At 38.0% G+C, this 22,204-nt stretch overlaps 3 protein-coding genes across 21 annotated transcripts in view; 2 read left to right on the top strand and 1 right to left on the bottom strand.

Moving 5' to 3' along the window:
- Window positions 1–15,944, top strand: part of EIF2AK2 (eukaryotic translation initiation factor 2 alpha kinase 2) — a 24,273-nt gene extending 8,329 nt beyond the window's left edge. For 9 of the 13 annotated variants that reach the window (XM_054820138.1, XM_054820141.1, XM_054820140.1 and 6 more), the window contains 14 exons: window positions 30–144; window positions 1,226–1,395; window positions 1,878–2,004; window positions 3,654–3,736; window positions 4,689–4,773; window positions 5,224–5,258; window positions 5,426–5,560; window positions 5,985–6,104; window positions 7,334–7,441; window positions 9,128–9,317; window positions 11,495–11,620; window positions 12,193–12,288; window positions 14,245–14,307; window positions 14,387–15,944. In XM_054820138.1, the coding sequence (XP_054676113.1) occupies window positions 30–144; window positions 1,226–1,395; window positions 1,878–2,004; window positions 3,654–3,736; window positions 4,689–4,773; window positions 5,224–5,258; window positions 5,426–5,560; window positions 5,985–6,104; window positions 7,334–7,441; window positions 9,128–9,317; window positions 11,495–11,620; window positions 12,193–12,288; window positions 14,245–14,307; window positions 14,387–14,527 (1,594 nt within the window). In that variant the 3' untranslated portion in view covers window positions 14,528–15,944. The remainder of the gene's footprint in view (window positions 1–29; window positions 145–1,225; window positions 1,396–1,877; window positions 2,005–3,653; window positions 3,737–4,688; window positions 4,774–5,223; window positions 5,259–5,425; window positions 5,561–5,984; window positions 6,105–7,333; window positions 7,442–9,127; window positions 9,318–11,494; window positions 11,621–12,192; window positions 12,289–14,244; window positions 14,308–14,386) is intronic. The other 4 variants (XM_054820145.1, XM_054820146.1, XM_054820142.1 and 1 more) reach the window with 3 other exon arrangements.
- On the bottom strand, window positions 9,865–22,158 carry GPATCH11 (G-patch domain containing 11). Of its 7 annotated transcripts, none has more exons than XM_054820151.1 (9): window positions 21,643–22,042; window positions 21,328–21,554; window positions 20,394–20,435; window positions 20,194–20,314; window positions 19,390–19,480; window positions 18,121–18,225; window positions 17,209–17,290; window positions 16,929–17,014; window positions 9,865–10,104 (listed from the first exon to the last, which is right to left on the bottom strand). In XM_054820151.1, the coding sequence occupies exons 1-8, from the start codon at window positions 21,687–21,689 to the stop codon at window positions 16,959–16,961; spliced, it is 771 nt and encodes a 256-aa protein (XP_054676126.1). In that variant the 5' UTR covers window positions 21,690–22,042; the 3' UTR covers window positions 9,865–10,104; window positions 16,929–16,958. The 7 variants fall into 7 exon arrangements, with proteins under 7 accessions (XP_054676126.1, XP_054676122.1, XP_054676124.1 ...); XM_054820147.1 differs by lacking the exon at window positions 9,865–10,104 and adding an exon at window positions 22,089–22,158 and having other exon boundaries at window positions 16,432–17,014; window positions 21,643–21,775; XM_054820149.1 differs by lacking the exon at window positions 9,865–10,104 and adding an exon at window positions 22,089–22,150 and having other exon boundaries at window positions 16,432–17,014; window positions 21,643–21,722.
- The window catches only part of HEATR5B (HEAT repeat containing 5B), a 59,562-nt gene continuing 59,444 nt past the window's right edge, over window positions 22,087–22,204 (top strand). The window contains exon 1 of the mRNA XM_054820121.1: window positions 22,087–22,204. The gene's annotated coding sequence lies outside the window, so the exon portion shown is untranslated.

Raw genomic sequence — 22,204 nt, 5'->3', positions numbered from 1 at the left:
TGTTTTTAGAAAAATTTCCTTCATTGCAGGTTCACAGTTGTGGTTAAAATAAACGATGTAGAATATGGTACTGGCACTGGTAAAAATAAGAAGGAAGCAAATGCAGCAGCAGCAAAAAAAACCTGGGAAATGCTTAAAAACCAGGTGAGTAAATGGCAGGATTTTTTTTTTTTTATTTCAGTTGTCTTTGTTCTTATTCAGTGCTTTTCTACCTTTTACCACTGAATTATTTTCCTTATTGTTCTACTACAGGGTTGGTATGTAATATGGAGGGTGTTTCCTCTGCTGTTGTAGGAGGATGAGGAAATGTATTTGCCTTTGTTAAGGTGCCTTGGTATATGGACAAGTGGACAGTGTTCCTTTTTCATCTTAACAATTATTCAGTAATTTCGTATCTTCAAAACATTTGCAGGGCATTGCCCAGTGTGTCTATTGCCACTCTGCTCATAAAATTGCTTATTTTCACTTGATCTGATTCATCTTTGTTTCCTTCTCGTTACATTCTGTATGGTATAGCTGATTCTATACTTTCTGTTCTTCCTTGATTTAGTTTAGGTTTGAATTTCGTTCCTCTGTTTTCTGCCATGTGTTTTGTGGTAGCCATTCTTTATTCTTCTTTTTGATTCTGAATGCTTCTTAGGACCTTTTGAGTGAAATCTTTCCTTACCTGTTTCCATATGCGTTTTACTGTGTCACCATCAGTACTTTAACACAATTGCTGCGTGTTTGCTAATGTATTATTAACGCTGCCAAATCATGAGACAGCTGAAAAGTCCTGCTTTCCCCTCATGTACATGCACAGGAGCATTTGCAGCCCTTGCTAACAGCAGCATCAGCAGCATTTTGCTGCCATCCCTTTTCTTCGCCCCTGTAAGGCTGTGAGAAAATTCAGAAGGCTGCATTCCCCTCGCCCTTTTTTTTTATGAGACATACCACAGCTCGTTCCCTGACTTTTCTTAAAAGAGGTGACATGGTGCTAGGTTGTTGAAGACAATGCTGCGAATCTTGGAAAATACTTGGATTTACATTTCTGTGGAAATTAAAAATGTAGTAATTCTGGGTTGGGATGGCTGTCCTTTGCCACAAGAGACTCCGTTAATGCAAATTTGGCATTTCTTAAAAAATATTTTGAAATGTTGACAAACATTGCAGCTATATTAGATCTCATGCACTGTTAATCTATTTATTAAGCTTAAGTTTTTAAGTTACCTATTTTGTTTTATAGCCAGAGAGTCCTTCAAATGTGCAAGCTGCAAAATTAATGACATCTCCAGTGACCTCATCACCTGTAGCACCCAGCAACTATGTCAGCCTACTAAATGAGTATTCACAAAAGACGTTGCAAGCAGTTGATTATTCTAACAGAACCCGCTCTGGAGCCGCCCATGCTCCCGTGTAAGATGTGCTTTTTCTTCATACTTACTTTTAATACTCCTTTGTGTTTAGTAACACTACCATTAGTTACCCTGAGTAGTGTTAGATGAATCTTTAGAAATACAATAAAAATCTGGAGGTAGTCTGGAGAGAATCCAGTGGAGGGCCATTAAGGTGGTTGAGGAGTTGGAGGATACGGTACAGGAGGAGAGGCTAAGAGGACTGAGTTTGTTTAGCTGGGAGAAGGAATGGCATGGTGATAAAATGGTAGTCAGTGTTGACTACACCTTAAAAAGTGCTGAATATTCACTCTCTGAAAATTGGTTATCTTGAAGGCATGTCAAATCTACTATTATTAATTAGATTAAATGTATATTGCAAATACTGTCCTAAAGATGTGTATTTCAGATTTCCATTTTATAATGTCAATTGACTGTAGTGTTTAAAATCATTAAGACTTGTCATATGGGATATAAGACTTTATTCCCTGTTGTATTTTACAGGTTTTCTTGTAGCTGTATGATTAGTGGTGTTTTGTATGGAATTGGCACTGGATCTACTCAAGGTGCTGCAAAACAAGCTGCCGCAAAACAAGCATATGAGAAGCTAAATAAGGAATCAGCTCTAACAGTATGTGCTACATTTAGCCTTAAGACAGAAGTTTAATTCTTGCGTCTTTAATCTTTGAACAGATTTCCTTATAGTATTTAAAAGCATATTCTGTGGATTCCACTTAAGAAGGAAGCAATCCATGTTTTGGTGGGTTGGTTGGGCTACAGGATTCTGTTGGTAAAATTTATGTTGTGTTTCTATATTCAATTGTGGGATTAAAAAATTCTCACAATTGATGTCTCTGTATATCTCAGCATATGGCCTTGTATGTGTCATTCAAGGATGCACATATGCTAAAAAATTTTCAATCCTGACTGATATCCTGGTTGGCTCCTGTGGGAAGTGTTGTCGAGCTGACTGGCTATGAACATAAATCTCTTATTGCCTTCTGTTGGATCAAAAATCTATTGTGAAATGTAAGAAAGGCAAAAGCAGGAATGAGAATCAACAGGACTTGCCTTCTGTAGTGTTCCAAGGCAGAGTCTAGCGAAGCAATTGCTAACACCATCCTCTGGAGAGCAGAGCTGTTGTCTTCATGTTGGCCAAAAAATTAACGGTCCAAAAAATTATCAGAATTCTAATAATGATCCAAACTCACTTCTGAGATGCACCAAACGGTACATATGAACAAACTTAAATGAAGCGTAGTTTAAAGGGAAGGAAGGGAGTATGGAGGAGGAAGGAAATCTTTTTTAAGTAATTCTTTCATTATTTGGCTGTTGACTGTGAATTTTACATGTTGCTATTATTGTTTTTAAGTTAACCATGTAATTAATGGCCTATTATAGCTCTAGGATCCTTCCTTAATATTTTCGTGTGTTGCGAGCTCATGGGTCTTTGCCTTTTCATCAAAGTCTGAAATTTATCACCCCCAGCAGAACCTCTGTAGCAATTATTCCAAATTTGGGGTAGGTTGTCTTGGTTTGATTTTTTTTTTATTAATTCCCAGCAATGTCTGGGCAACAAATAAAATGTAACTAGCAAAAAGTAGTAAATGCCCAGAACTCCTGAATTTAAAAAATAAAAAAGGGGGTTTGTTTGTTGGCTATCATTAAAACATAAACCCTTAAGTTTCTTTTACTTTTTGTCAGGTTATGGTCTGTAACAATTGTATGTGTTGTTTTTAATGTTACATTTATGCTCTTATGACGTGGGGGAGGAAGCGAAAGAACCTCTACTAAATATTTAGGATTAATTTTTTTTTAGTTGACCTCGATTGAGCAATCCGGGATTTGCAGGGTTTTCACACAGAAGACTTTGAATGTCTTTTTGTACAGACTCAGATTTTCGGTTCTGCTGATGACATATAGCACAGCCTATGTATATCTCATTTTCCACACAGACAATTGCATATGCAGTAAGCAATGAAAATATTTGCTTTTAATAACTGTTTCTCTTACCCTGATTTTTAATAGATCCCAGCCTCTATTTCTGCAAATGTGTCTATATAGTCTCCATATGAGTGGGAAGAAGCTTCCTGTGTTTCACTCCCCTGGGTGGAAGTTAGGCAGATGCCTTTCTTCTGCAGGGCTTTCAAAGCTCAGGGCAGTTAACAACTTCCACTTAGGACCCTGTAATCTTCCTTTCCCCATCTTTGAATGGCATCTGTGGTTCTAGGGATTTTTTTACCTGATTTTGTTAACCATTCCTGGTTTTTTTTTTTTCAGATGGAAAGCGAAACATCTAATGACAATTCTACATTTAGCGAACGTAGTAATTCCTCTCGAGTGCCAACTCAGTCTGACTCAGAGTAAGTTGGCTTCACTGATAAAGTGTTGGCAAAATGTGTTTACTAATCTTAGAGGGTCATGTGATCTAGATCTAAATAAAATCTGTCATAGTTTCTTTATTGCAGTGTAAAGCCATTATTTAATTTGAGCTTATATTTGTTAGACTTCAGAGCAAAATTTGTTGTACTTGTGCAGTTTTATTTGAATCCTTATGGGTTAGCTTATAATAATTTTAGAGCTTTCTGATATATTTTGCCATGAGTAGTTCTTTCAGAAGCATTTTTACTGTGATGTCAACGGAATAACCTACCTCATTCAGCAGCATTATTTCATGCCATTTTAAACATTCATTTTCCTATTGTGACATTCTTGTGAATGTAGTAAAATTCAATTTCAGTACTTTCCTGTGCTCCATGTTCTGCTTTCTTCTCTGCTTTTTTTTTTTCTTCCTTTTTCATTCTCCATAAAGGGAGAATTTCCACCAAAGGGAAAATTTGCTTAGCAAAAGAAAATGAAGATGCATGAAGTTTCACTTGTGATTTGGGAACCCTGGGATAAGCCTTTTATGTCCAGCAGTTAATTTGACTGTAGTGCCACTACCACTTCTTTTGTTCTTTGTGCGACTGTAAAGGAAGCTGATATGTACAATGCTAGAAGTAGCTGCACTGCCTTGAAACAAACATCTGTATTTAACCTTTTAATTAAAGGATATCATGGAATATATATCATATAGATATCTAGATATCATTATATCGTATTATAGAAATAGAAGAGTGTATTACAAAATGTTACTGTTCTATTAGCTTTCCAGGATAAAGTTTTGTAGTTTAAATTAGTCATGATTGTTTATGCTTTTTCAGGTTTTGCTTTTAAAAACTGTATATTTTTATGCTTTTTTTTTCTTGTGGCAATCATTTTATTTATGCTTTTGTTGCTTTCATCTAAAACTAATCTATTATTTTTAAATAACAGCAGTATTTGCTTTAAAGACTCAGCTGCAGAGTTGGTAGAAAAAGTGAAAGACATGGCAGTAGGTGAAAAGCCTGCACGTTCTCAGGTACAGTATGAAAATGGTCTTCCTTGTTACTACATTTTAGACCCTGAATAGAGCAAGCATCTTATCCAAGTGTAGCATCAGTTTGTTCCTTTATCCACACAGCACTAGAAAACGCGTGCATTTTTCCTAAGAATATTCGGCACTTTCTTACCGTTAACCATTAGTCACTGTGTAGTGTGCACCCAATTTATGTACTGTTGACTGAATGGGCAGTACTCCCAAGAAAGGAGATCAAACTAAACTCCTGTTTTGTTGTGGGAAGAATGATAATATTATAGATAGCATACATGGAAAAAATTTAAGCTAAGATATGGTGTTATTCCATTGTTTATACAAGATCTGAATGCATTTATAGACAATTCCTAAATACATTCTCAGCCATATTTTAAACTAAGTAGAGTGAAAATATTCAGGATATCTTAGTTAGGTTCTTTTCTCTTTTTCATGTAGAAAGATGCACAAGGTTCTGCCCAGAAATCCAGAAGGTATGTGTTTATTTCTAGGTTGCTATCTCCCATAAACTATATTGCAAACTACTTCAGTGTTTCTATATCTAGCAAAGATGTGCCGCTATTGGGAGGTACATTTCTTTTCTCTTGTCACATATTAGAAAACGAGCTCATGATAAGTTTTGCTTTTATCCATGTTAAAGAAAACTGGCAGCTAATTTTGATAAAGCAATAAACAAGCAAGAGGAAAAAAAGATGTCAGATTCAGATGAAAGTTTGCCAGATCTGGACACAAATACCAGTGAGGAGAATGAAAGTCCATACACTGTGAATAAAAGGTAAGAAGGATTTTTTTAATAAGTTCTGTATGGCAATTACAGTATGTAGTGGTCTAGATTTGTTTGTTTATAATAGAATGTGGGAAAATACTGCTGTAAAAGTAACTTTCAAAGAAAATTGCTATTTGAGATGATATTTTTTCCTAGAAATTTCAAATATAGTATAGCAACTGACATGCAATCATACTTAATGCTTACAATAAAAAGTAATTTGTGTGAAGATGTGAGGGTAATTACCCTACCTGCTTTCAAGAGTCAGTTTCCCTTGGTTTTTTAATCTTCATGCCTATGATTTAGACCTGTATAGGTGTTGAGTGATCCCTGTAGAATATTTCAGCAGATGATCTGTCAGGATTGTTTTTCCATCTTGTAAATTTAATGTTAAGTATACTTAAGTTATATATCTTTTTCTCTTTTTTTTAAGATTTCTTAGGAAATTTAAAAATATAATGCCTATTGGTGCAGGTGGTTTTGGGAATGTTTTCAAAGCAACAGAAAAGATTGATAAGAGAACCTGTGCAATCAAACGAGTTAAATTCACAGAGTACGTACTGTATATTTACTTCTGGTTTTTATTTTAGGACAAGCTTAATCAAGATTTTACTGTGTTGTTTTGTCTCTTTAGTAATCCTAGGAGCATTTAAACAATTTTCATTATTTATTGTCCATTCTTTCTGGTAAACAGTTTTCTTCATTTCTAAGTGAAGCTGAAAATGGCACGCAACTTTGTTAATTTTTGCGTGCACTGGAATAATTTCAGATGCAGCTGTAAAAAAGTAGATTCTATTTTCCCTGAACACACTAGCACTCTGGTTATTAATATTGCAAAATAAAAACTTGCTGATTAATAGAATATTGAAAGCAGTACTGTTACTTTTGACAGGTTACGTGGAAAAATGTACATATCAGTAATGCGTAACGACTATAATTAGGGAAAATACAGAAAAATGAAAGTAATACATTTTGTAGTTTGTAATTGGGAAATGCTTTATATATGACCCATGTAGTCATTATTCTCACACTGTTATTTGTCCTTCATAAATCTCAGAGAATTATGATTGTTTTATTTTTTTTTTTAAAGTAATGTTCTGTAACCAGTACCTAGTGGAATAATTTATCAGCAGCTGAAAACCTTGAATTTCTTTTAGGTAATCTATTTGAAGTTTCAAGTTGCTGGAGATACTCGTCCCTTACATTGTGTAACTGCCCTTCAAATTCTTGTGTTCTTCACAAATACATGCTATTTTCACTTGTATTGCAATTCTGAGAACTATACCAAAAAACATTCTACTGATTCTTCAAATGAACAGTTCTGGTCTGCTGATGGGTTTGAACTTACTCCACTAGGCAATGTTACAAGTAGTAGTGCAGGCCAAATTTAGTGATAGTTCTTCATGAGTATTTACACTGATGTCTGTATATGTAAACGAACTTCATAGAGGTGAAAAGAAAACATGGGTGTTTCCTACATTGTGTTTGGCTACCTAATGTAATTATGTATTGCAACTATCTGCTTTTTCAGCTTTTTTGGAGTGGGGCTTTCATTTCTAATATGGTTAAAACATTTTTGCACTGTGAATAACTGAGCAGATGAAAGAAACCCCACAGAATTTGTAATTACAATTTTGAACTTGTATGAAGGAGAACGTTAGTTTTACATTAATTTAGAGAAGGAACATATCTGTATACTGCTACTTGATATCATGTCTTTCTATTTAACTTAGTATTAAGTTTTTTATAAGGAAATGCATTTTTTTTTTCCTCTCCAAACAGCAAAGTAATGCGTGAAGTAGAAGGACTTGCAACACTTGACCATGAAAACATAGTGCGGTATTATTGTAGCTGGAAAGGGCATGACCACATAAGCTTTCCAGACTCAAGGTAACTACAAGATAGTAGTCTGCACTCACAAACTTGTTTGCCATAGTGAATTTTGTGTTGTAAAAAGAAAAGCTTATGATTGGTTATAAATCATTATGCAAATATAAATCCACACACATACTTGCATACTTACTGTTAGGAAAAAAGGCACACTGCTTTTCAGCAGCAGGTTATATATAATTAAGTATATTTTTATCTTCTTTTCCTTGATGAATAAGATACGTTATATAATTTTATGTTTCTCCTCTCTCTTAATATACAGAACTTGCTGAATCTATAGAGGAGCGTAAGAATGCAGAACTCCAAATTTGGGGCTAGAATTAACAACAGACACTAAAAAATTGTCTGGCAGTTGGCTGCAACTTCCTGATTGGAAGTTTCCTTTTTTTTGATAAGTACTGGTCAGCCAGTAGCTCTCATCGATCTAATTATTTCTCTGTTAGCATTTTAACCATGATGCCTGAAACAGTTTTGGTTGTTGAGAACAGAAAAACAAAGTGAAATGCTCTTTCATGTAGAGGTAGTCTTTCAACACTAAAACTTCCGGGAAGACAGTGGTGAGAGTTTTACCTCTAAGTTAGATTATTAGCTTTTCAAAGCTTCTGTGGTAAGCTTTTTTCACTAGCTGTAAATTCACACCCTTCAGATAAGTTGCCACACTCACATAGAGCCATAAAATATTAATGGATTCAAAATTATGGTTGGCATGATACTTGTCCAGTGTGCTCAGTAAATAAAGAATAAAATGGGGGGGAAAAAAAGTCTCATGTCAAACCCCAACTGTTAATATGTTGGAGTCTCAGTATCACTTATGCATTTTATATTAAACAGTTATTGGGTAAAAGACAGAAAAAAAGTCCTCAGAGCTGAGGTCCCAGCCTGGAATTAGTGCCCTGACCTCAAGGTTACAGAGAGTCCTGAGCCACCTAATGCTTGTTCTTCTAGCGTCTCAGGCGGCTTTGTTTCAGGGTATTCGCATCACAAGTGCAAGTAGGAAAAAGTGTTGCCACCTCCTTCCCCTTACCATCTCCAGCCTCAGCCTATCCTATGGGCTAGTGGTGAGGGAACTCTTCTGGAAAGAATGAGGGTCTTGGCTGGGTGAATACCTTTAATCTAGATTTCCAGCTTGCTCTCAGAAGGGTTTCTCTAACTTGCAGACTGATGCCAAAGATAGTCAATGCACTACATTCTTGAAGGGACAGAGGTTGAAAGAATGATCATTCTGGGTAGGAGAGGAAGGCTAATGCTGTGTTTGTTGAGCAGAATAGAGAATACCTGCCAGGGACTTGCAGCAGTTCCTAGAGGGCAAGATGGGAGCCAAGGACAGTGCTACTTCTTCCTGTATAGGGCAAGCCTGTAGGTATGAGGGGAGCAGAATTATTTGAGCGCTCAGAAAACTTTCAGTGTGAACAAGGAAGCAAGCAAAATGTTAGGAATATTCCAGGGGGATGTAGCAACTGAGCAGGGATTCTTTGGTTTGCAGTTCTATTTATTTATATCTAGTACAAATTGATCTAGGATCTTTTTTTGAAGTCAAGAGACTTGCAGACTTTGTTTTGGGTAACTCCAATAATAATCATCATCATCATCAAAGTTTTTTTTTAAAGAGGAACCTGAGAATCATTGATGGCTTGGGAGGAATTGTATCTTGCCAATTTCAATATGGTATATAATTTTGTTTTGCAGCCAGAAGCCAGAAGTAATTCTCTGTCTTTTCATCCAAATGGAATTATGTGAACAAGGGTCATTGGAAAACTGGATTGAAAAGAATAGACTAGACCAAAAGTATAACCAGATGGCAGAAAACAAATTTTTACAAATACTGGAAGGGGTGAAATATATTCATTCTAAAGAGTTAATTCATCGAGACCTCAAGGTAAGTAGGATATTAAAAAAAGGTAAAAAAAAAAAAGTACTTATTGGAACTTCAGAAAATGTTAAATTGTTCTATTCTTTTAGTCTAGTCTGTACCCTAGTAGTGTGCCTCTTCTGATACTGCTAGTGATTTTTTTTTTCAGCAACTGGCTGGATTTCATCCCAAAATCAGAAGGTAAACTGGAGGATCTCAGAATGCAGTAGTTCAAAAAACCAGTAGTCATCAGTTAACAGGCATTATCAGTGTATTATGTGTTACTGGGTGACAAGACTGCCTATTGGAAAAAGAAATACTAACTTTACTTGATAAAATAATTAGAAGAAAGAAAGTGAAAAGTTGAGTCTAGGAAGTTTGCTCTTGCCATATTGCAAAGGGATAGTTTATCTATCCTAATACATACTGTGTTTGATGACAACATACTCTAGTTGCTCTTGTGTCATGTATGCATGCAAATATTCAAATGCTACTTTTTTGGATAGAATTTCAGTCTCTACAAGTGCACAATCATAAAAAGATTTTATTTCAATATAAAGATTATAAAGGACAAAGTGACAAGCCTTCAGGGCTTCACATGCCAGCTATGATGTTGCTTACGGAGTTTTACATCACTTGCTTTGTGAAAACGTTGTTAGTGTGGTGGTGTTCCTAAAAATGGCTGTAGGATCTAGGATGCTGTTCTCCTCATATAGTGGCTAATTCCAAACACCTAGAGAGTATTAGAGCTGAGAGATGATACAGTGACGCCGTCCTCGATGCATATTCCCTTGCTCTCAAGACTTCCAGTAACCTGAAGTTCATGGACTTTTGTGAGCCAGAGATTGAAATCTTTTGCATTTTGCATTCACAGTGTGGTTCCATATCATGTTCACTGCCCATTCATAGAATCTTGTCTTACGGACAGATATGTTCGTAACTTCTAGAGCTTTTCTATCAGGCTTATTGCTAAAATACTGGAATGAGCCACAAATGTACACTCATTATTTTCCCTAGATGCCTGGGAAAAAAGAGATCTTCTTTCCTCACCCATTAATTCTTAGCTCTTCCCACTCCTATGTGCTTTATATTTTCTCAGTCCTTCATTCCTACTTTATTTTCATCTCAGTTCAATCTCCTACTTTATTCCTATGAATCTGTTGCCCCAGTCCCTTATCCATGGCATCTGGCTGTAACCCGCTTCCAAGTCCTATTGCTAACTTGTCTGTCTGCATTTGAATTTAGGAACTTTTCTCCCCACTTTGATCTGCTGTCAACTTAGATGCTTGGCCATCTGAGATCTCCATGTCCCAGAATCAGAGCTGAAGGATAGGTTCAAACTGAGATGAATCCCATTTGTGCTGGTATGAACAGAGTTTTCAAATAGTGTAACCAGGTATAGGTACTGTATTAAATGTGTGTGGACATGGTCAAACTTGAACAGAAGAACTGCACCGGGCATTCTTGACACAAAGATCTCTTCCTGTTAAATGTCTCCTGTCTCTTGGCCTTACAGTCCACTGGAGCTTCTTTGAGTAAAAGACAGCATGAGGCTATGGGGCTATTTGGTTTTCTTTTAATAACATTCAGAAATGTAGTTTCTTTATCTTCTTTGGGAAACTTCATCCAAGCATATACAAGTCTATTTTTAGTTGCTTATCATTTTGTTGAATTTAAAAATGGGAAGCTCAATGGAAACTTAAAAGTGATACTGTGAGATGCCTGTAGTAAGCTCCAACTCTGCAATTGACTTAGTACAGATAATCCTGCTGTGCCTAGGAGAAACTATGATTTGAATGGAATTCCATGTAAGCCTAAATGCTTTGCCCAAGTGTATCAAATCCCAGAGCTAGGACTGAAGACTAAAAACCACTTCTGGATATGAAATGTTACATGCACAATGTATCTGAAGAGCATTAAAGCATGACACAGTTATGACTGAGCCAGTGGAGAAAAAAAAAAGTTGCAGTTACTGTGGCACATACTACTTTAAATTTTAAAAATTGAACTTTTTTCTATTTCCTTACATTTAGATTGTGTTTTTAAATATTAATGGAACTTTTTTCTGTTTCCCACCCCATCAGTTTCTTAATGCTAATTTTTGTGAACAATTATCAAATTTTACGGGGAGCACTTCTGTGGCTGATTATGCTTGATGATAAACCTTAGTCATATGGTGATTTTTTTTTTTAATATATATATAGCCTCAGAATATATTCATATCACGTCAAGATAAAATAAAAATAGGCGACTTTGGTCTTGTGACTTCCGTGACATATGAGACACTGACTGAGAACAGAGGAACAAAATCATATATGGCACCAGAACAGGTAATTATCCTGCTATATTACTGTCTCTGTAACTAGATTTGCATTATAAACTCAGCATTGGATGTTCTCAATCCTAATCTCACTACTAAACCAAGTTGCCTAAAATTCCCTGGTATGACTGTCTATGAGGATAACTGTATTCTGGAGAAAGCCGTCTGCAAGTGTGGCGATTTTATTTTGCTGTGCTAACTTACATACAGGGTCTGACACTGCATGCTGCAAGGAATGCTCTTCCAAAACCAGGCTGCCAGCCATGTATTTAAATTTGAATTTAGGATCTCTGTTAACTGTGGCACTCAAGTCCTATTTGTTTCATTATTTGTGACAGAGAGATATTGGCATGCCTTATCTGTATAGATCTGTAGAAGTCTTCATTTCAGTGTGTTTAATATGACATAATAGTCACTATTTAACAGGTCTGTAGCAGAAAGGGTTAACGACTAAAATGATGATCAAGTAGGGCCAGTCCTGCAGCCTTGGGGTGGAAATTTTTACTGACTTCAAATTTTGCCTTAAGAAGCGCTGTCCAGTTGGATTTGATGCTTATATTGTTCTTATTCTAATCTTTGTAGTTCGGGGACAAATATGGAAAAGAAGTAGATATTTATGCACTGGGATTAATTTGGTTTGAAATTCTTTCGGCATTCACTAATCATGAGAAAAATGTGGTATGTAATCTTTAAATTTAAAAATAAAGTCTCACTGTCATTGTTTTGCCTTGCTGCTGGTATTGCGTGCTGATTGCAGGCTAGAAGGAATCTGTATACCTAGCGTACAGTCTCTATTTACATTTTCCCTTTGATTTATTTCTGTAAGGCCCATAAATCCTCACAGTTCAGTTGAAATGTAATAACTGCAGTAAAGAAATATTACTGGTTTTATTTCACTTATGTCCTACTGAAATACACATTAAAGCCTGAGCACATTAAAGAATAATGTCTAGCAAAAAAGATTTCAAGTTTCTGATAAATCTTTTTGTTTGATCAGAGTATTTGAAGGGAGTATTTTTCTAATTTTAAAAAATAAATTATGAATGGGAGTTTTGTCTCTGCCACGCTGTCATCTTCACTGCACAGTGGAGCAAGAACAAAGTTTCTATAAAGCCAAAACACTTGCAGTGTTCCAAAATAAAAACAAAAGTGATTTGGAATATGTATTTTTAATTGAAAAAGATGTTTCTTAAAAAAGAAAACCAGTGTTACTTAGAATTTTTTTTAAAAGGTATCTTTTATGTGTCCTTTGCTTTTTCTTGGTACCTTGCACTTTATTAGTGTAATGGCTCATATGCTCAAACCTATGTATTGGTAGGACAGTGATGTAGCTGCTGAGTATCGTCTAAAGTAAATGTAACATACGTACATGGTTGGACTCAGAAGCTCTTGAACACTGTTAGTTTGGTCCTTTTGCCAATATGAGAAAACCATACCAATGTGTCTGCTCTGCTCGCAGGTTCAACTTGCTTCTGTTTAGTTACTTTGTAGTATTTTCTAAGACATCTTGTTCCTACTCATAGCTGACTGTGCAAATGTGTCTACAGTCCCATGGTGTTTACAGTCAAAAGGGCCAAGACCAATTAATTTAGTCTTGTTTCCTTAAAGCCTAAAAATCTTGCGTCTGTGGGCAGGTAGGGAAGTCATGTGGATGGAAAGTCCTAGGATGGTCTTCAGCTGCTCCATCAGCTTAAAAAATAATTTCACTTAATGGAGCATGATAAACTCTGTATGGTGCTGGGAAGCCCTGCTGAAACATCATCATGCAAAAGTGAAGTTGGTTATGAGCTAACTGGTTCAGCTGATGATCACCAGCAGGTAGGGTCACAGGCCTAAAGCTACTGCTGAAGAGTAGGGAAAAAGCCTGAAGTTCATGGGAGCTGTTGTTTTACTAGATACTGCTTATAAGGGCTTACTAAGCCAGGCTATAGCATCCACAGACTAGCTAATGATTCAGGATGCATAGCTAAGTGTGCAAGAATATGACTGTCATCTTCTTCAGACACACGTTACAGTACTTAACAGCAACGTGAACGATGTGGATTGCTCTGTTTAGCCAGAAAGCCACATCATGTGGAAAAAAAAAAAAATAGTTACTACCCTGAAACAGTTTCTGAAAGCATGTAATCAGAAACCCTCTATATGTTAGTTGCTTTGAACCCTACATAGCATTTCCTGCAGTGACAGAGAAATAAGTGTGTGGTACTGAACAAGATAAAAGGAAGCACACCTGCTTGCCTTGCAAATAGTAACATCCAAAGTAGGAAACTTACTTGTCTTGCATTTTTTTTTTTATGTGGTAAAAGGATATAAACCCACTACTTTTCAATTAAGGAAAGAAGGCTGATGGTTCTGAAATAGACTACTGCTGAAACAAACACATCATTGTAGAAAGCGAAGCTTTTAAGCTTAGAAAGGGACAACAGTTGATGAAAAGACCATAAAAACAAAACAAAGCACAACTAAATGGAAACAACTTTCAAACTGTTTACAGTTACTTTTTTACTAAAGCCTTACCTTTTTTGTAGATTTGTATTTTCCTAATTACTGCAGTAAATTATATGGGTCATAAAGTGAGATGCAGTATCTCATCAATGAAAACATACTGAAACTGTTCTCTTTTATGAATTTCAGGTATGGAGCAACGTTAGAGACGGTAAACTTCCAGAAAGCTTCACCAACCAATTTCCAACAAATGTATGGGATTTTCATACATTATTTTAGTTAATTTACTCATAAAAAAATAATTTATTGACATTTAATTTCTTTTTTGCAGGCACCCATAATCAAAAAGATGCTTTCAAGATGCTTTTCAGCAAGATATTCTGCATCTGAAATACTTCATTTTTTAAAACCTAATAAAGGCCTTAATGTCAGACCCCCAAAAGGTAACAGCAGTTTGCCTGTTACTCTGTAGTTATATACGTCAAAGACTTCAGACTTGCCTGGACTGGAAGAACTCTGTGTATGGTGGTGGCAAGCAGGGAGAAGAGACGGGCACATTAGTCCCGCAGATGCTTGTCTTTGACAAGATACAGCTCAAACAATTTGTTGCTGTGAAGCCCACATAACTTCATAAAGGCAAATAAGCAGACATTTCTAAGAAGAAAAACAGTAGTAAAGTACTGTGTGCTTTTTCTGAAATGTTAAATGGGGTTAAAGAGGGTGCTTGGTTAAAAGGAATAATATAAATGAGTGTATAATACATTTTATGTTCTTATGAAAATTTTTGCTGATCTGCTGCAAGTATTTGTTGCTAAACAAGAATGTGATTTTTACATCCTTTTGTAAGGCCTGAAGTTTTCTTTTTTTCCTCCTTGTCATGAATCACAAACACATAGATCTTTTCACTATTCTGAACTAATTAGTATTTCTTTGTTGTGGTCAAGATCTGGGAGAAATGATATGCTGACTGTTGGGTTTGCCTGGCAAGGTTTTGGTAGCGGCGGGGCTACAGGGGTGGCTTCTGTGAGAAGCTGCTAGAAGCTCCCCCTGTGTCTGATAGAGCCAATGCCAGCCGGCTCTAAGACGGGCCCGCCGCTGGCCAAGGCCAAGCCAATCAGCGCCTCTGTGATAACATATTTAAGGAGAAGAAAAACACTTAGAGAGAGCGCTTTTGCAGCCAGAGAGAGGAGTGAGAAGATGTATGAAACTCTGCAGACACCCAGGTCAGTGCAGAAGGAGGGGCAGGAGGAGCTCCAGGCGCCGGAGCAGAGATCCCCCTGCAGCCCGTGGTGAAGGCCATGGTGAGGCAGGCTGTCCCCCTGCAGCCCATGGAGGAAGGATGAGGGGGTGTAGAGATTCCACCTGCAGCCCCTGGAGGACCCTATGCCAGAGCAGGTGGAGGCACCTGAAGGAGGCTGTGGCCCATGGGAAGCCCACACTGGAGCAAGTTCCTGGCAGGACCAGTGGCCCTGTGGACAGAGGAGCCCACGCCAGGGCAGGTTTGCTGGCAGGACTTGGGACCCCGTGGGGGACCCACACTGGAACAGTCTGCTCCTGAAGGTCTGCACCTCGTGGGAGAGACTCACGTTGGAGAAGGTTGTGAAGGACTGTCTCCCATGAGAGGGACTCCACGCTGGGAGCAGGGGAACGATGAGAGGAGTCCTCCCCCTGAGGATGAAGAAGCGGCAGAAACACCGTGAGATGAACTGACCATAACCCCCATTCCCCGTCCCCCTGTGCCGCTGAGGGGGAGCGGAGGTTGAAGCCAGGAGTGAAGTTGAGCCCGGGAAGATGGGAGGGGTGGGGGGAGGTGTTTTAAGATTTGATTTTATTTCTCATTCCTCTACTCTGTTTTGCTTAGTAATAATAAATTAGATGAATTTCCTCTCTAAGTTCAGTCTGTTTTGCTCATGATGGTAATTAGTGAGTGATCTCTCCCTGTCCTTATCTCAACCCATAAGCTTTTTGTTATACTTTTTCTCCCCAGTCTAGTGAACGAGGGCAGTGATAGAGCAGCTCTAGTGGGCACCTGGCCCCCAGCCAGGGTCAACCCACCACACTGACACAGACAAAATACCACTTGTTCCACTTCCTCTTCCTTTTGCCCATAAAACTACTCTTATAATATGAAAATTGATATGTGACAAACTTTGGCTGAATATCCTTCACAGTTCTTGGACAGACTACCCATAATAGCATTGCTGTTCAGTACTATTGAGCTTATCCCAGTAGTTTTTGACACTTTTTTTTTTTTGTAGTATTTGTATACTTCAGCAGTACCTTTCTATTAGTGACTGTTACAGTAGCAACTGCCTTTCCCTAAAAATAAAAGATCTATTAAAATGTATTTTTTATATTAAAAAAAACCCAACAACATAATGATCTGGTACTATTTAGTTATGTAAAATATGCACCTCTACATTCAAGAGAATATTGGTTCAAATAACGTCACTGTAATGTTTCACAAGCTTTTTTTCCCCCCCACCGGGTCTAAGATAGTAAGGATCAAAGACTGATGTTTAGTCATCTCTGTAAAGATAAAAAACCCCTGTTTAACACATTATACAGAGTAACTAGCCAATATTTATTCCCTTACTCAAACCTGAATTCTATTATCAGCTGATCTTGTTCAGTTGGGCAGGGCACAACCAAAGACTCTGGAAGGCTTAACCTGTCTCTCAATTATGCTAGTTCAATTATAAATGCAAAATTTTGATTCCTATTAAATTGTGCATCAAGCAGAAAACCCACAAGATGCTTCACAAATGTGAGTTTAACCTGTCAACAAAACTATTCTTCTGCATGCTTTGGTGTGAATTCTTCAGTATGGCGCAGCTCCAAACCTTCTAAAAGATATTATGAAGGATACATACTTATCTAGGACTCCACCCTTTAGAAAGGCTTTAGTCATGATCTGCAGCACTGTCTCCAGGGCAGTTTGAAGATAAATCTTTGGAGTCTACAGGATAAGCAGAGAAAAAGTGAGTAATTCCAGCTCAGAGAAGGGGAGGGAGAAAAAAAAAAAAAAGGTTTCTAGAATTACTTGAAGAATCCATGCAAAGCAGATTAAATAGAATTCAAGAAGGTTTCCGAGTTCTACCCTCTTTGGTGCAGTGACACTAGATATAAAACACAAGACCAGTTTACTCTCACCTTCATAGGTTGTTCCACACCAAATGCAATAAAAGTGTTCTTGTCTCAAATAGGCAGTCAGGATGTGTAGCTTTTCTGATACCTAGAAATATGTACAGGTATGCAATGATCTGGGGCTCCTGTGACAGAAACCAGTTTGCACTACTAGCTCGGCTAAAACAGATTGTTTAACTTTTTGCTATGGAAAAGCTACACAATACTGTAGCTCAGTAAGGCATAATGTTTCCCAAATCTGTAGCAGACAGCACAGGAATTCATGATCTCTGGAAAGTTAATGGCTGGTTTTTTTGTTCATCCCTCTTTCCAGCTAAGAAACCTACACTGAAGAGAGCGCTAAAACTATTACCTAGCTACCTTATTTCAAGTATATATTTTTGGTGGATTTTTTCCACACGTAATCTCTGCAGATCAAACACTTAAGGCTAAGAACAGCTCTGTAATCTAGTTCTCAAAAAATGTGAGTTTCTAGTGTCTATCTTGAGATAATCTGTGAAGCATTTTCAGAAATTACTTAAGTGATTCTAAAATTCAGCCTAAGACATTAGATGAGGCATCCAAAATTAAAACTCAAAATTAAAACAAAATTAAAATTAAAACTCTGATCAACTACATGATCTTGCATATCTTGGCTAAGACACAAAAATGTATGGAATTTAATTTCTAGGCAACTTTTTCCAAAGATCAGCTTCAAAACAGATGAGCAATATATCAGTGGTTTAATGTTTTATAATTTATGGTGTAACTGCTATAAAAATCACTGCTCTAAGATTGCAAAGAGGCCATTCACTACAGCATAGAAAATGACATGTATATCCTTTATCCTAATTGTGTGTATATATATATACATGTACTTTTAAAAGGAGTATTAAATTTAATTCTGAATCAAGCCATTAATTTAGATGCAGAGCTTACACTTAAGTCTGAGCTGGTGCATTCGTCTTCCTTGTCTTCCTCATCCTTTTTGTCTTCCTCATCAGGTTCTAGCCAATACCAAGTCTCTTTGGGAACATCAATATCCTTAAGTAATGAAGGATTTAAATGAAAATTATCTGCCTTTGTAGGTTTTCTTGTAAGATGCTGGATAAAACCAATTTCTAATAGGTGAGATATTAGGTTTTAAAACTTTCCTGTATAGTATAACCAAGAATTACTAAAGCTGTAGTGGGAAACTAAGTACAGTAGTCCTCAAGAAGGATTATTTACTTTTTTAAAAACAAGTAAATGCATGCTAACATTAAATGCTATTCCGTCTATGTTCGGTATGTGTAAGGCTACACAGCAACATTATCTCGCACCAAGGCTGTGAACAGATACCCTTTTTTTTTTATCAGTTGAAGACATGCTGCCCTAAGTTATTTTATCAAGAGATCACATAGTGCTTCCTAATCCACCTCAGGTGAAGTTAAAGTAAGAAGAGTCAACACAGATAATCTAAGGTAATTCAGCTGACTTCGTTTGATACTCCTCAGTCTGCTTCAAACAATCTCAGCAGAACTTGTGGGGCAGTATTAACCTCTAACAGGTTAATAGAGAAAAGAAAAATACTTGAAGTTTTCAAGTCACAAAATATTTACAGTGGTTCACCGCTATGGCCCATGTTATTCCTTGCAGGTTGAAAGTACTTTGTTTTTGTTTTTTTTGTTTAAATGCTTCTTTGGTGAATCTGCTGATTCCTTCAATGATGATCCCAACCCTTGGGGATACTGAAGAGCTGGCTGGACATGGTCCTGGACAACCTGCATTAGGTGACCCTGCTTGAGCAGGAGGGTTGGACAAGATGACCCTCAGAGTCCCTTCCAACCTCAGCCATTCTGTGATGGTGTTGCTCCCTCACTTGAAGCAAACAGCACCATCATTTAGGACAGCCTGACATTGGTTACTGAAAGATAGGCCAACAGCTCAAAAGAATGCAGGAGCAAAACCAGGTGAGCTCTGATGATGCAAATTAACACAGGTCCTCACATACCATGTACCATGAGATTGGTGTACAACTTCAAATATCTTAATGGTGCAAACATATACTTTGAAATATTTTGAAAGGACTAACATGTTGCTGAACACCCAAACTTCAGGCTAGTTATCCTATAAATTTAGAGAACTCCCAAGAATTGAATCGCTACTTTGTTTGTAGCCTGTATCTCTAACCTACCCAAACCAACCCCCCAAAAATATAGGTCTCACTTTTTGCATGTCTAATTGCTGGCAAGCCCGCTGGCTTTTTCGAAGGTCCCCTTCCATCTTTCGTTCTTCTTGTTTGTTTTTGAATCTTATTCTGTTAAGAAAAAGTAGATAGCTAAAATAAGCATGCAGGCAAACAGTGAGATGCATTACAGTCAACAGCTTTTCTTAAACAGAAAATCTAAGATCCTAGCCCTACCAATTGTCTCAGACCATGACAACGTTCAAGTTAAGAAGTCCTTCTGACACTGTTTCTGCGGGAGCACACATGCATTTCTTGGGAATTATCCTTCAAGACAGGACTTTTTTGATCACACTGCACTGAATACTGTTTCACCACCAGGTTTTTGTAAGACATGAAAAAAGTGGCTCATTAAACATCTGTAAAAGATACAGCCTTCCCTAGGCTTTCCTTCTCTCCACATATAACCAGCAAATCAAGAGAAAATAAAAATAATAAAACAAAAAAAATTACCCTGATTTTTTAAAACCATTGTAGCAACACTGCAGGATTATCTGTGATTTTTATATTAAAAAAGATGACATGGTTCTCTGATTTAAAAAGTTGCAAATGACTTGAGAAAAGTTAGAATGTATGTTGCTTGCATTATTAACATTTACAAAAATAAATGATGCAGCAAACACTTTCAGCACTGCAGCGTTCATCTGCTTTTGCTTTAGAACTGGGAAACGATTAGTGTATTTCAACTCTTACCTCTCATTCAAAATTAAGAGAATAACCAAACTTAAAGCATAAAATGAATCGTTGTTTAGACATTGCTTGGAATATCAGTTACATCATTTTACCTGAACTGATCTGCTGCTTGTTCATTTGCTTGTTTTTTCATATGGAGTTTTTGTCTATAGTTTTCCAGTCTTTCTTCAGCTTTTCGCTTTTTTAATTCCTCGTGACCAAGCCCACTTCTGCCTACATACGTTCAAAAGATGAATGTAAGCAGTTGAGAAGCTCTAATATATGACTGAGTAATTTAGGAAGTATCACAAACCTGTTTTAATGTTCAGAGGAATAGGTTCAACAATGCCTTCTCCTGTAAGGGAAAAAATAGGCCAATTTAAAAAATCAAGTCTTTCTCAAACTATGATTTGTGCAGTATATTCAAGTAGGCAAGTTGCTTTTGCCATTAAATATGTATATTATCATGTGATTTTGTTGCTTCCAAGTTGAAAAATCCCAAATCAACGTACATTTAGTGCATTACAAATAACCCAGCTGAACTGCAACTCTTTTTTTTTTTTTTTTGTCTGCTAGATGATTGCTAAATACTTTTTTCAGGACAACACCCAACTGAAAGAAAATGGTGTTGAGAGGTGTAACATACCTGTGATGAAGACTGCTTTGTTACAGCCTTCTGTAGCATTTTTCATTCTAGAATCTCACGAGTTGACAAAGATGAAGAATAAAAAGAATCTGCCTTTTGAACTAGGCCAGTTCATTTCCTCATTGTCTGCCAGAGACACGCTGAACTGGCATAGCAGTTTTGTTTTACTGGCATGCTTTGTTTTACTGATTTTACTTCACCTATTAAGGCTTCATAAGGGTAGGCCAGTGTGCACCATCGCTTTTTCAGAATCCAACTATAAATTCAAAGAGAGGGGCTTTTTTGTTTCGAACACTATTAGCTTTGCAAGACCATCAAAACAACCTTAACGCACTTCCCGTAGGCATGCATGTCTGCAAGTGCATTTACTGAGCAGCAAGTACTGCTGCTTCCCTTGCATCTCCTGATGGTCCGTACCATTTTTATTTCTGTTTTGCTCTCATCTTTTCATCTGCCACTACATGCTGACAGTTCAGTAATGCTAGGGCTCTCAGAGACACACCTATTGACCCTGCCTATAAATGAAGTGGCAGTTGCAGTCTGTAAAATATAAAGGTACACCTGAATATAGGCACACACTTCCAGACTGTGACAATCTTACCGCTTTTGCCAAGGGCCTGGCCGCTCTTGTAGCCCATCTTCTGGAGCAAAGCGAAGCCTTTGTTCTCATTGCCCAAAGCACTTTTCAATACCAAGTCACGCCTCTCCTTTTCTTCTTCTTTTACACTCTTTTGTCTGTTCTTCTCATTGGCTTCTTTTAGCTTTTCTTCTTTCTGAATAGCTTCCTTCATCCGCCTCACCATGGGCAAGCCCGGCCTTACATCCTGCCTAAGAGTTAGCAATTCCAGCAAATATTAGCACTTTTTTTTTTTTACATGTTTACAATCACTTAAGAGGGAAAAGAAGAGCCACCTACTTAAGAAATAAGTCAGACATGTAATCTTCCTCTTCATCTTCCTCCATGTTTAGCACGCATGCCCTGTTCCGACCCCTTTCCTATAAACACCGTCAATACGCTTTATCACGCATTTTATTTCCCAGCGGGTTACCTGGAATGCAGAACCCGCAAGAAAAAGTTGCCGCTCAGGTCTGCCACGCCCGGTACGCGGCCGGAGGCTGAAGGGGTACGGCGCTGACGGACGAACACACGTGAACGCGGGGAACGCCGGGCCGGGCCGCCCCCTACCTCCCCCAGAGCTCCTGCGCCCGGCTTCACGCCCACCACGCGTTTTTCCGGGCTCCGCTACCGCCAACCCCCGGCTGCCGCGACGCCCCCTCAACCCCCGGACGCCTTCGCCCGCTGCCAAAGCGCCCGCAAAGCCGCAGGGAGCGGAGGGGGAACCGAGGGAACCGGGTACTCACCCGCTCCGCTCGGCCCGGACCGCTCGCAGCGCCTGCGCGCGGCCGCCCCTACCCGCCGGCGCCTGCGCGCCTCCCGCTTCCTGCTGCGCGGCCGCAGGTGAATCCGCGCTGCCGAG

Source organism: Grus americana, chromosome 3 (genome assembly GCF_028858705.1).
Source record: "Grus americana isolate bGruAme1 chromosome 3, bGruAme1.mat, whole genome shotgun sequence".
Taxonomy (NCBI): domain Eukaryota; kingdom Metazoa; phylum Chordata; class Aves; order Gruiformes; family Gruidae; genus Grus; species Grus americana.
Note: the sequence above shows the minus strand (reverse complement) of the source record. Positions and strands in the feature narration are given on the sequence as shown.